Raw genomic sequence first — 14343 nt, 5'->3', positions numbered from 1 at the left:
CGCTGAACTGAAAAGCAGCGAAACTGCAGAGAACAGGTTAAAACGTGCAAAAGCAGCGGTATGGTCCTTTAATCGCACTGCCTTAAATGCCACATGGTGAGGAAGAGGAGGAAGGATGCAGTCAGTGTTGGTAATCAGCTTTGACCTCAGATGACCTCTGGAGGCTGCTGCTGATCGTCCCACCGGTAACGACTTCACGGTGGCATCATTAATCTCTGCCAGCCACCAAAGGTTAATTTAGTTGTGTGTGTGTGTGTGTGTGTGTGTGTGTGAAGGAGGCAGGTTAATGGCTGGCAGGAGTGCATGTGTGAGGGTGTGTGTATTGTCCATGATAAATGAATGTTGAAGTGTATGTTTGCACTGTGTGCATGTTTCTCTACATCTTTGTGTGTGTACGTGACCTTCAGTGGTGTGTGTGTGTGTGTGTGTGTGTGTGTGTGTGTGTGTGTGTGTGTGTGTGTGTGTGTGTCAGGGACAATGTGACAGGAGAGGTAAGCCTGACATTTAAACTCTTAATGGTACAGACTGATTGGATTTTCATGAGCTCAGGACAGACTCTGAATGTGTGTGTGTGTGTGTGTGTGTGTGTGTGTGTGTGTGTGTGTGTGTGTGTGTGTGTGCATGCGTACATGAACTAGCTGTGCATACATTCAGTGAGAGAAACAAAAATGTGTCGGTATTAATGCACTCCGGAGAGGATCATCAGCTGCAGGTTTACCTTCGCTAAGCTCCGCCCCCTCGCCGTTAACCATCACACCATCGTATTATTAAAACAAACAGGAAACTTTCCGTTTTCCTGTTTCAAACCAGTGCGACAACGAGCCTCCCCAGTTCATCACTTTCTGCTGCCGTCTGATTGGCTGTGTGTGTGCAGCACATGTTGTGATGATGTTTTCTTTGTTTGCTTGTAGTTTTTTGTGTATCCTGCGTGTGCTTTGACTTCTCTCAGCCACCGTACATGTTGCCTGCTCAGCAGCTGGTGTGTGTGTGTGTGTGTGTTACCTGAGCTGTGACTGCAGTTTGCTGGCCTTGCTGATGAAGTCGTCCCACACAGGGTAACTGCCCTGAGGAGAAGAAGAGAACAAAATGTCAGAAAGATGACATTTATTTTCCCATGACAACATGAGCAACATGAAGTAATTCCGTTTACACAGTCGTGCTGCTATAATTTCCGGGTTCAGACACACTGAGCATCAGCTGCTGCAGCGAGCCACAGACAACACGGAGACAGATCGATACCAGCGATCCATACTCCCCCTGCCGCCCCGCCCCGCACAGCACGCACCCCCAGGCATGCAAATCCAGTCTGGTTCCAACGAGTGGCCTTAATGCGGGACACAGACCGACCGAGCAGGCGACGGTCTGCACTGCAGTACTGCTGCACGTTCACAGACAGGAGGCCCTCTGGGTACGCCTCTAATGTCAGCAGGAGTCCCCTGATGCATTCAGGGCGGGTGGGGCTTTTCCACTGCAGCGAGACATCTGAGGCATCTTTGCTGCCTGGATTCTGTAGTGAAAACTCACAACCGTGTCACCGGCTTAAATAAAGCACAAACACACAAGTCGACTTATGGCTGCGTGCAGTGATGACATCATGAAACAATCAAATGGCCACTTTTGTACCGATTCTATAAATTGAAAATAAAAGAAAGGACAGGATTACTTCACACTACAACACAACGTGAATCAACATCTCAACAGCAAATCCTGACCGAGTACCAACTGCTTTTCTGCTGGCCGACTAGCTGCTGCGGCTCTTTGCTAATAAAGATGGCTTCTTGATGAAGTAAGCGTTGCAGCAGCAGCACTCCGTGACGTCCCTGCAGCTCTGTGTCCTCTTGTCCTGGAGCTGACTTTAAGGTTCAGGGTAAGATGCACGAGAAACAGTTTGCATGAGATGTTTTAAGTCTCGTCTCAGGTCTCTGAGATGACACGCGAGACATCATGTAGGACAGGTGTCTGTGTGAAGGGACAGACACACCCACGCCAACATGCAACCGCTGGGACAAAGACACAAGCTGAATTTGTCCGAGTCAGACTGCTGAAGCCTCTCTGAAGCTTTAATGTATTTATGACAGAGTGAAGACTGGATTTTGTCCTGTTTCTTACAGTACAGTGGGCAACCAATGACAGAGCGTCAATAGGTCACATGACACACCAGTCTTCACTCCTGCATTGCACTTTGTGGGCGTCGTCTTTTGCCAGCATCATCATCGTTCCCGTGTGTGTGTGTGTGTGCATGTGCTCAGCCCCGTTCTGCGTGTGAGAGTGATGCCCAGCGTCATCGCCTGGCTACCGTCGCTATGGTAACGCTGTCGCAGCAGAGGGGCTTCAGACAGAGAACAATTGGGGGGGCGGGGTTCACACGTGCCTGCATCCCCACACACACACACACACACACACACACACTTTTCTGTGTCACACATTTTTGTTTCTCTCTTTCATTCAACTCACACATTTTTCTCTCTTTTTCTTTCACGCACACACTCACCTGATCTTCCTGCTCCTCATCACTCGTTCATCATGTCCTCTCTGTTACACCCATATCTTACATTCTCTCTGCCTCTCCCTCCATCAATCAGTCACCGAGGACATAAACTGTCACCGTGGCAACAACCGGAGGCGGCGGCGGCAGCAGCAGCTGCAGCAGCCTGCTGGTCCTTCAGGAATTCTCCTCTCTGTTTGTTCGGCTCAGTGAGCGACTGCACAGGCTTTAAACCAAGAAATCCCTGTTTGCTTCCTCTTTATCACTGATCGTGTGAGATAATAACTTAAATCTGATTCGCTCACACGTCAGCTGGGCTCGTGCTTCACCTGAGGTGGTAAAGCCACAGAAAAGGCCTGAGCAAAGGACTGAATATTTGCTTCAGTCTGGGAAGAGCATCTTCTCCAGGTGGACTCAGACTCCTACACGAGCAGCAGCCTCGTTTGTTTAAAAGAAGTTAGTGAGCGTAAAAACGTCGAGCTGGGATTTTATGTGGCAGACAATCAGCTGGTTTCCATCTTGCTCACAGCACATCAAAACGTGTTGTTTTTACAATTTTGTCTTCATAGAAGAACAAATGAGCTTTAAGATATTAACTGGTGAGCTTCAGAGAGGCTGGTAGGTGGATTTAGAGCCACGCTAGCTGTTTCCCTCTGCTTCCAGTCTTTATGCTAAGCTAAGCTAACTGGCTATTTAAGCATACAGCCTGGAAGAGTGACATCAATTTTCTCATGTCACTCCCAGCATTAAATAATCTTAAACTTTTTACCTCGTTGTGTTATGAGGTTTTGGACCACTTCACAAACTGTATGAGAGCACTGATGTGTGGCCGACGAAGTCTATCAAAGCACCCAACAGATCTGATGTCTTAAAACCAGAAAAACTGCACCTGAAGCACAAAACGACTCGGGTCAGCGAGAGAGTCCAGGCCTACAAACAGTCCTACAAAGTGACCCGTTTGGCCGAGGCACCGCAGCCAGCGCAGCAGCTCCGACACGTCCGTGAGGTTTCCATGACGATGTGCACACTGACACACAGCAGCCGCCGCCGCCAAACACACGGACCAGGATTATTTTAGCTCACAGGTGATTAAGATGACAGCTCAGGCCAAGACAAACGTGATTAGCATTCAGCTAATACACTCGACAGCTTCTCTCTCTCACACACACACACACACACACACACACACACACACACACACACACACACACACACACACACACACACACCTGGGTGTTTTGTTGCAATAAGGAAACAGTTACTGATGATGTCAGAAGAGTTTCCGTTTCTGCTCGCCTCACAGTGAAGACGCTAACACGGGTTCGTTTCAGCCGCAACAGCAAACCTGCAGTCAGACAGCTCGCAGACGAGCCAGCTTCTCCTGCAGGGAACAACAGCCGATCGGTTCCACTTAAACGGATCGGCCGTGACGTGTCGGCTCACTTTAACCAGCACAGCGATGAGGGGCTGATGACGTTCACGCAGCGCAGGAACACCTGGCCGACAGGTGTGGGAAACGCACACTGAACTCAAACCCACAACAACATGGCATCCGAGCAGACACACAGTTTGTACTCCTTCTCTGGAAGCAAACTCTGCTGGAATCAGTCGCTTATTTAACAAAAAACACACGTATGTTCTAATTTTGGAGTGAGAATGTGAGCGGAAAGCTGATGTGGAACATCAAAATGCTTCTTCGTGGAACACTTGAGGGCGCGCTGACTTAGCACTCAGTCAGTCCCTACGTGTTCACTCAAATCGGAGATCATTTTCACAGGTTAGCACACGCTCGTTCTGAGGAATTTTCCAATTAAAAAGTCAGCATGTTGAACAGCTTAAATAAGCTTTTTCATGGCTGATTAATGCAGGTAACCGTATTGATTAACCACCGTCAGTCGCTCTTTGTGGAAATAGAGGAACACTTTCATAACTTCCAAGAGCTCACATTGACACCCAACAACCAACAGTCCAACGCAGTAAATTCACTCCCAGAGAAAATCTCCCTGCCGTTCGTTCCACTAATCAGCAACAAATCACTTGGGCTTTAGCAGTAGAGTGTACACAAAACAAGATGAAACTCCTCTTAATCGTAGTAAACAACACGATTCTGAGATATCTGCGTGTTTACGGCCCTGGTTTGGTCCCAAGCAGCCTTTTCCTCCTGCAGGACGGAAACGTGACCGAAGCTCCTGTGAAGCTCCTCCGTCTGGTCCCACAGCTCTCGGCTCACTTTATTTAGGGCTCCTGAAATAACACCTGCGTTCAGCTCAAAAGGTGATGCTAAAAGCCTCTCAAACAATCCTGTGGGCCCCGAAGGGTCTGCATCAGCACTCAACAGCTGAGAGAAAATGAACAATCATTTCATTTGTTCTCTGTCATTCACGTTATTTCTTTTGCTCCCAAGCAGCGAAAAGGCCAACGTCATGATTAGTGACAGCCGGAATTGATATTCTCACAGTTGATTGTTGCTTTGGGCAGCAGTGAAGCTCATGTTAACGCTAATGCTAACGTTAGCAGTCTGATGGGACTTCTTCCTGTGGGCCACAGAGCTTCACTGTTGTTTAAAAACACATCAGAGTGCTGCACTGTTGCTCCTTCATTACCACCAACACACACACACACACACACACGTCGCAGTTTACTTTGACTGACACACCACAAATATTCACTAGAGCACCAAATGTGGCTTCATCCGCAGCTGAAAATAGTCCCCAACAAATGCAGTGTCCTCCAGCCTGTTGGCTAAAAACTACAGCAAGCAGCAGCTTGAGGAAATCACCAAACCTGGAGCTGGTTTTGTCCTTCAGGGGGTTCTGTACCTCAGACTTCATCTTCCACTTCATTTGTCTGAGAGCTGCAGTTATGTGATAATGAAACGAACTGTCAGTCAGACATCTAATCTGCACGCACATTCAGAAAGTGCAAACATCTGACTGCTCCTGGTTGCCTCATGAGAATGTGAGTTTATCACACGTTTCAGAAGCACAGAAAAGATGGAAGAGACGGGAGAGGAAGAAGAGGAGGATGATGAAGAAGCGAGTGGGCGGGGAAAGAGAAGAGCGACGAGCAGGAGTGGGAAGGTGAGGAAGAGGAGGACATGCTGCCGACAGGAGGAGGAAGAGGAGAACCAACCACACTACACCTGTCAGAAACCACCTGTCTGTGATGACGTCACCATGGAAACAGGTGGGTGTGGGTGTGTGTGTGTCCCAGCAACACACACACATTTACTGTGCCCTGTGAGGACTCTGCAGGCTGACCCTCTGAACGTAACACAGCTTTCAGACTGATGATCCTGAACGTGAACAGTCAAACATCCAAAGACTACTTCCTTTATCATTTAACCTGCCAATCACCTTATCAATTAATCACTGAACCGTGAAGTCAGAGGAGGCTGATTGTATTGTGCTTACAGTCACACACTGACAAATGCTGCCTTCTCTCCCTGTTGTGAGGGTCTGAACAGCTCAGGTGTTCTCCTCAGAGGAAGTGTTCTACAGCAGGCTGTGGTCAGAGCTCGTCCAGTCATGGTTTCATCTGCCTGCAGACCCGTGAAGCCTCACCTTCCTGTTTCCATCTGCTGTGGAGGAGCCACAGGCGGCCTGAACACACCCTTTTCCTCCAGCCTTCCTCCCTCCTTCGTACTTAGCTCATTAACGGTGACTCCTGAAAAACGCGCTAAAATGTCCGCAACAGGACTTTTCCGGGCGTCTGAATCACAGATCAGGTGAAATAATCGTGTTACCTTCATGTCTCCGATGACGGTCTGGAAGAGCCCCCCCAGCGCGCTGCACTCCCTCTCCATCACCGTCTCCATCTCGAGCGGCGTCAACGGAAATCACCACCACCGTCACTCGGAGCTCCTGAGCTCCATCCGTGAAGCGGCACGAAACAAGCGAAGAGGCGGAGGACGGCGGCTCGGTGCGGACTCACTCGCTCAGACTCGCGCTGCAGGTTTTCCCCGGCCGGAGGAGAGCAGAAGGCGGACAGACGCAGCAGCAGAGCCGGCGGTTAGCTCCCAGCCCATGTCGGCATGTCGGAGAAGCTGACAGCAGGGAACAGCACGACGCCGCCGCACCGACCCAACTTCTCACGGCGAGCTGACTCCACGGATCCACCGGACGAGACGCCGCCCGGGAGCGCGCCTGAAGCCCCGGGGACGCGCCTGCGCCTGACCCCGCCTTCCTCTGAGAAGGAGGAGGAGGAGGAGGAGGAGGGGCGGGAGGAGTACAAGAGAATCAAAGTTATGGACAGGACAAGAAGATCAGTCCATGTTAGCCACAAGTCCAAAATGTCAGATAGAACAAATAAGAACAAGCGACAAAATACAAGAAAGGAATGACAAAGGAGACACCTATCGGCCAACTGACTGCGAAGAGAAAATACCAGCACAAATATGTTCAAATCAATCAAACGTCATCAATTAAGGACAAATTCGTCACAGTCAGAACCAAACTTACAACTCAAATTAAATAGTTGTTTAAAGACTGATAAAGTCGGGACTGTTTCCGGCCATTTCGTATTTTTATACGTTCACAGGGTGAAAAGAGGAAATTAAATGATTTAAATGATTTTTAACACTTCTTTTACGTTTCTGCATGAAGGTGTTGGTGAAGCCACAGCCGGACATTAAAGGGTAGATATTTAAAGCTGTGTCGCCACCTAGTGACCACCAGAAGAAGGAGAAGAAGAAGTTGAATTCTGGACATGAAACAGAGCCTTCATTGTACGTGATATCATCAGTACTGGCACATTAACACTATTCAGCTGTTGTAGTTGATGTTTACATACAGTTTTAATCCAGCGGCTCCAAACCTGTGGGTCGGGCCCCTCCAAAGGGTCAGGAGAGAAAATTTGAGGGGTCGTCAGATGACTGATGAAGAAAAACAAAACGTTGACTGATTTTTTGAATTCTCTCTAATTTTTGGAGAAATGTTGCTTCAGAGGAAGAACTCATGGACTCATGGAGGTCACAAACCAAAGAGGCTCCTCAAGTCTTCAACAATAAATCCTATTTCATATTCTCATTCGATGGGTATTTATGCAAACCTTTATTGTGAAAAGTAACTGGCAAATGTGATGAGTAGAAGTAGAGTAGACGTATGAACTGCCAAACAGTGCAAACACTCATGTACAAGTAAAACTTAAACTGTACCTTTGTAGTCAAGGTCACCGTCCACATTCAAAAGAAGCCTCAAAGTTGTGACAGAACAGAGAATCACTGGCTTCATTCAGAAACAGACGTGTGTGTGTGTGTGTGTGTGTGTGTGTGTGTGTGTGTGCGTGTGCGTGTGTGTGAAGACGTGAGCATCAGTGCAAACAGGAAACAATGCTGGTTTCCGATGCTGCACTTTGTCCAAACGGGCAGATTACTGATCTCACTGTGTGAGGCACTCATCAGCACAAGGACGTCCTCTCAGCTTCCTGTTTGAGTCCTGGACCCGTTGTCTCCACAGGAAATCAGTCAAAGTAAAAGTGGTGGTGCAGTGGTGGCCTCATGGCAAGAGGTTCGAATCCCGGTCTGGGCCCTTCTGTGTGGGGTCTACATGTTCTCCCTGTGCCTTCGCGGGTTTTCTCCGGGTTCTCCGGCTTCCTCCCACAATCCCAAAGACGTGCACATCAGGTTAACTGGCTGTACTTTGTGTGAGTGTGTGGTTGTCTGTCTTTGTGTGTCAGGGACATTTTGTCATCATCTTTGTGGCAGTAAAAGCAGATTTTCCAGCCGTGTTTGCGGCAACAAATCGAGGTATTCAGAAAGCAAAACCCGATCCCTTTATAGACCCTAAACCTAGCCAGACCTCAAGCACAGCATGTCAGAAAAACGACAATTGAAATGAAGGTTCAACATAATAGCTGGAAAACATTCCAAGAAAACCACAACAGCAACACAACTCCATCTCTTCTGATGCAGATATGAAAGGTGCAGAAACAACAACTTCAAACAATCTCACATCAAATCAAAAAACCAAGATGCTCTCAAAGTGCTGCTCGTGTGTCCACTACGGCAGCTGAGAGGGGAAACCTGCACACTTTTGGCCCTAAACGGATGGTTTGGAGGCTGGCCTCGAGCCAGCAGGGCTGACCGCTTTGCTGGAGGCAGATCTGGGATCAGTCAAAGCTGTGTGCTGTTAACCACACAGACTCGCAGCTTAATGACAGGGAGCAACAACACACACGTGGTGGTAGTCGATGGCCAAAAAGCAGAGCTCTGTGTTATTATCTCCCTCGAACAGGAGAAGGCAGCACTAATAACAGCTATCAGAGAAAAGGGGAAAGGGGGAGAGGAAGAGAAGGAGAGAAAGAGAAGAAGTGGGAGGAAAGCTGGAAGATGAGGAGATGGAGACTCAGTCATGTTCAGAAGGTGTTTCACCTCATCATGAGATTATAACTCTGCGTTTCCCGAGTCATTTCTTTTTCATCACCCACACTCACATCAGACAAGGAAGCCAGCGTGTGCTTTTGAAACATCTGCTGCAGGAGGATAACTTCAGAGTCAGAGTCTTCAGCGTGATAATAAGCTGCTGAGCAGAGAGCTTATGATGCCACCACAAAATCCATTCTGGTGTAGCTCATGCAATATATGAATTCAAGAAAGTCAGGAGAGGAAACGGAAAAGAGAACAAAATGTGACAGCATCGTGATCTGCAAGTGGGCTAAAAAATGCTCAGTTTCAGTTATGTTCTTTAAAAGAGGAGCTCTGGGCTTACTGACACACTTTCAGCTACAGAACTAAACTGTGAAAACAGTTGAGGCGAGTTGGTGTCACATTTGTCACGATTCCAGCACACGTTTCTTCCAGGGTCTTGCGGCCCTGAGTTGCGTCACTCGACTGTTTGGGCTCCGTTTGCTGAACAGCTCCTCACTTCATAAGTCACCGGGTGTCAAGACTGCAGCCCAGTAACGTCGGTACCCAACTCCAACCTAAACTAACCCACAGCAGCGATGTAGAACGGAGACGAAGACGCGTCCTGACTGTGATAACGAGCAGCTGCTTGCTGAACAGTGAGCAATCAGCTGCTTTTCCGCTGTCAGATCGTGGCAGAGATTCGGCAGACTCTTGAGTCTTGACTCTTGATGCCCATCCTCTGTAATTTTCCTGAAAGCAACCACCTACTTGGTAAACTGCCCATCACCAGTTGGTTTTAGTTCCAATTCAGTTGTTATTTTATGCAGCAGGGTGGGAATCGAACTGCCAGGAGTCTCTTGAGATGGACGTTTTAGGTGACACACTGAACAAAGTTTGTTCTCAGAAATCAAGGTGTATGAAAGGAAGGAGATCAGTCAAGTCAGTAAACCTTTCAGGTCATGTTACATCTAACTGCTTTTTAAAGTTTGGCTATAACAGGAACGGGTCAGGAATGTGAAAAGGGGAACACCATTTAACAAATCTGCAAAGCATTTATCTTCACTTAAAAGAAGATTCAAAGACACTAGTGTGCCATTTAAAAATATACCACAATCCTTTACCCCAGCATAACATCAGAAATGTCGTTGTCTAAGGCAAAAGTTAAAATATCTAAGGTACGTTGTATGCAGGTACCAGTTACTGCTGGTACACAGATGCCATTGGAATTGACCAGTTTCATAGAATGCTGAAAATCTGTTTGTGTAGAAATGCTGTAGTGAATGGACTAGAATACAATGACAGACTGTGTACTTCAGTAAAGGGAAATAAAAAAAATGCAAACTTTCCCACTTGAAACAACCCTCGTGACCATTTGATTTTACGAGGTGCCCTCACAGTGCAGCATATACAGTTAAAAGCTTCATACGACGGTCAATATAATAACATGAGTGGTGGATTTTTAACAACGCCACATAGGCCCAGATATTTTCCAAACTGATGTACTGTTAAATATTTTGTCAAGGAAAATTTCACGCCATTTTTAAACAATGCTTGAATCTCTCATGACATCACGGTTACCATTATGTCCATTCTATAATGCTGTGCCTTTGATGTTCATGTCATGGCTTTGATGTCCCCCCGTCCTATGAGGTGTTACGTTATATAAGGCAGTCGAAGCCACATGGACGTTAGTTCGAGTTACCGAGTACACTTCGATCAACACAGAGGAATCGATCACCTCATCTCCCGCCTTTGCACACTGTCTCGTAAAACTTGAATCAATACTTGCATACAGTGTATAAAATACTATCTTCTCCATTCAACTCCAACTATCCGCCAACATGCCCTTCTTTTTTGTAGGCCTAGTCGTGGCCCCTTGGGTTGCCTCAGCTACAGGTCGCCTCATCAGATCTACACTGGGGCATAATCACCCCAGTGCACCCGAGGCTAACCCAACAGAACCCATGGCCCATGAACCACCTCTAAAGGTACCACAGCCAGCCCAGACAGACCTCAAGGACAGAAGCTTCAGTGATCTCAGGATGAAGCATCAAAATATTGGTACAGGCTTGAACTGTCTGTTCGACGAAACCAAGGAAAAGCAACAAGTGCAGCACAGGACTTCTCTGTGCACTGGCTCTGTGACCAACACGAGTCATTCTGGCAGCAAGAAGCTTCCTCCTCTGGCTCTCTACATGTCTGTAACTCTGAACCCCTTTTTCTCTTGTCCGCTGGATGAGGAAGACGACCTCCTGCCACAACAGCTCGCTGAGGGATGGTTGGATAAAAATACCCAAATGGCAGCTGTTTTTTCTGTGACCTATGCAGAAATTTTAGAGTGTATAAGGAAGTTCAAAGAACAGCAACAAAATGTTCATTTCACGCCAACAGTTTTGTTTCGTGTGGACCGAGCAAAAATTGCGGACTTTTGGTCCTGGATTGTAGAAAAAACTGCATGTGTTCTCACCAAGGTTCAAGCAACATTTTCATCTTGGATCTCTTGTCATTGCAATGCTTTCTGTTTTATCTGGCTATTTGTTGCGGTCTCCTTTCTTCTCTATTTCTTCATTTACAGGAAAAGAGTGAGAATAACGGTGGTTTTTTCTAGCACAGAGGACAAATTAGAGCAGGTTCTTCCACCAGTCCACCTGCAAGCAAAGTATTTTCCAGGAAACGAGCAAAAATTGCAGATTACTTTTCCAGAACCACAGCAAAAATTGCTGCTGCTTTATCCAGGACCAGAGGAAGGTTTGCATCTAGTTTTTAAACATCCAGAGGAACAATTGACGCTGTTTGTTCAAAAACAACAAGGACTGAAGCTGTTCTTTCCACACTCTGAGGAAGAATGGCAGTTGCCTTTGCAAGGACCAGTGGACGAATTGCTGCTCTTACATCCAAAATCAGAGCAAGGATTTCTCCTGTTTTTTCCATCACAAAGAGGGAGAATTTGTGCAACTATTTCCAACACCACAGCACGAATTAGAGCTGGTTTTTCCTCAGTCCAAGCAAGAACTTCATATCTTTTTCCTCAAACCAGAGCAGATATTCAAGATATCATCCTCAGGGCCTACGGCCTTGAGCCAGAACAAGCAATGCTTTCAGTTCTGAGTCTCTGGCTCTATATAGTTTACTGTATATCCATCAGGCATACTACACTTGCCTTTTACAGGATCCAAAGAGGAATAAAACGAGCTGCTTCCCGGACCCGAACAAGAATTGCCAACAGTCTTGTCAGTGCATATGAAAAGACTCGGGCTTTTTTTGGCACAGTGTCACGAGGAATTGCAGCTCTGTTTTCATGGCTGTAAAGTAGCTGTTGTCAGGCTCACCACTGTTTTACAGACCTCTTTTAGAAACTCCTTTGAAATGATCGGGTTTTCTCCGGGTGCTCCGGTTTCGTCCCACACACTACAGACTATCAAAAAAAACAAAATAAAATAAACATAATACAACTTAACTTGACAAAAATATATTATGTGTATGTACATAAAATATGACTAAAATTCAAATGAAAATTAAAACCCGGAATAAATAAGTTATAATTTACTTTCTGTATTTAAAAGTTGACCTTATTATATGAATTGTTCCTAAATGCCACACACACACACACACACCCTGCATTAGGACACATCATGAGAAAAAGCCTTGCTGTGAAACAGCTGCACAGCAATGCTGTCTCTATGGTGTGTTCACAAATTTCACGTTGGGTTGCCTTGTTGACCAGAGGTAAGCAAGAGTAACCGCTTGTGATCAGATGGCACTTTTCCACTCTGTTTGCCAACAAACACGTACATCACAATGTGTAAGGACAGAAATCATTTACACATTTGCCACATCTACAGGAAGGCTCAAATAATTAAGAATCTCTCTTAAAAAGCACATGAGGACTTTCCCCATGGAATATTATCCTATATTGGTTACTCTTTACTGTATTTGTAAAATTTAACGCACCTGCCAATACTAATAAGAGAACAGCAGGCTAAATAACCATTGTCCTGTTTAGGAAGGTTTAAAGCAGGGGTCTCAAACTCAGTTTACCTGGGGGCCGCTGGAGGCAGAGTCTGGGTGAGGCTGGACTGCATCAGGCTTTCCACAAGAAAAGCTTTGTTAAAAAAATTCCAGTCTTCTCAAATCTCTTTATTTTTACTTTTTAACACAAAATAAGATGAAAAAATAAATAAACAAATTAAGAATTAATAAGAAAATCAATCAATCAATCAGTAGTAAATAAATAAAACAATAATATTAATAATGAAAATAATGCTAATAATTAGATTTCTCTAGTCAGCGACTACATATGGCTTCTTCAGTCTTCTATATCTGCTGTATTCAGATTCAAACGTCTGTATTAACCGTTCTTTAACCTTTCATCATATAGAAATACATGTAATGTTCATTGTGTGAGCAATGTAAATAGCGCGATGCAAATAAAAAACAATGACCCACAAATGATGGTGCGACCCTATAATTGGTCCGGGTTACCGGGGACTGCTATCGACGATGGACAGGTGTTGCTATGTGACTGCAGACAACATTAGGCTGCATTAAATTCCTTACTTTTCTTTTATCCCTCCCCGTACGCATCACTTTGATTTATTTTGTCAGAGAGAGGGAGAGAGATCTCATATTAACTCTCTAAGTGCCATTGACGCGTGTGTATAAATATACATATTTATATACATTTATATACGTATAATGTCCCACTGCTCAGCAACGTAAAAAAGACCCTTTTTGTGTGTGTGCTGTGAACGCAGCGCGCTGGGACGAATGTCCGCGTGTGCCCAGTGGGAACGAGGCAGGTAGCCAGGCACGGAAGAAGACACTCCATCAGCTTTCAGTCATTGAGAAATGTTTCTCTGCTTGCACCAAGCCCGGCCGATGTCCCGCCCCCGGGAGCCTCATAGGTTCGTTCAGCTCCGCACACAGCACTGTGAAGTGCCTAACATATCAGAGGGCCGCACTAACATTAAACTTTCATATTGAGGCCGGGGCCAAATGAAGATCACACTGCTGAAACATCCCTGATCAGTTGCTGATACAGATTGGTTGTTGGATACGAAATAATACGTGTGTCACTCATCAAAGGAACCCTATGTTGCAACAGAAAGAGGGGGAGGAAACCCCTCTTCCTGTATGCCATATACCCTTGAACTTGGGACCCTTCTCTGATCAGGACTTGAGACACATTTACTGAGGGTCCCCAGGAAAACATTAACCATACTAATCTCGAGATACTACACCTCTCAGTCCAACCTAAACCAGATCAGAAAGGATAAAACAAAACATATAATACAATGGAACTTGACAGAAATATTATTGAGTTATATGTGTATGTATATAAAATGCATGTACCTGTAATTTTTTTTACAAGTTGACTGCAATGCTCTCTCCATGGTGTGTTCACAAAATGGGAAATTTCACAATTTGTTGCCTTGTTGACGAGGGATAAGCACCTCTGCTTTCATTTTGATCCGCTCTCCTCTGGTTACCAACAGCTTTACATCATGAAAAC

General features: G+C 45.9%; 1 protein-coding gene across 2 annotated transcripts in view; it reads right to left on the bottom strand.

Annotated features, from left to right (window-relative positions):
- Positions 1-6622, bottom strand: part of LOC124074248 (protein MTSS 1-like) — a 30930-nt gene extending 24308 nt beyond the window's left edge. Inside the window, exons 1-2 of one of the 2 annotated variants that reach the window (XM_046416934.1) lie at positions 6231-6622; positions 1003-1064 (exon numbers count right to left, since the gene is read on the bottom strand). In XM_046416934.1, the coding sequence (XP_046272890.1) occupies positions 1003-1064; positions 6231-6302 (134 nt within the window). In that variant the 5' untranslated portion in view covers positions 6303-6622. The remainder of the gene's footprint in view (positions 1-1002; positions 1065-6230) is intronic. The other variant, XM_046416933.1, reaches the window with a different exon arrangement.
- Positions 6623-14343: the final 7721 nt, after the last annotated feature.

Source organism: Scatophagus argus, chromosome 17 (assembly GCF_020382885.2).
Source record: "Scatophagus argus isolate fScaArg1 chromosome 17, fScaArg1.pri, whole genome shotgun sequence".
Lineage (NCBI taxonomy): Eukaryota > Metazoa > Chordata > Actinopteri > Scatophagidae > Scatophagus > Scatophagus argus.
The sequence above is the reverse complement of the archived record's forward strand: the minus strand, read 5'-3'. Positions and strand labels throughout refer to the sequence as shown.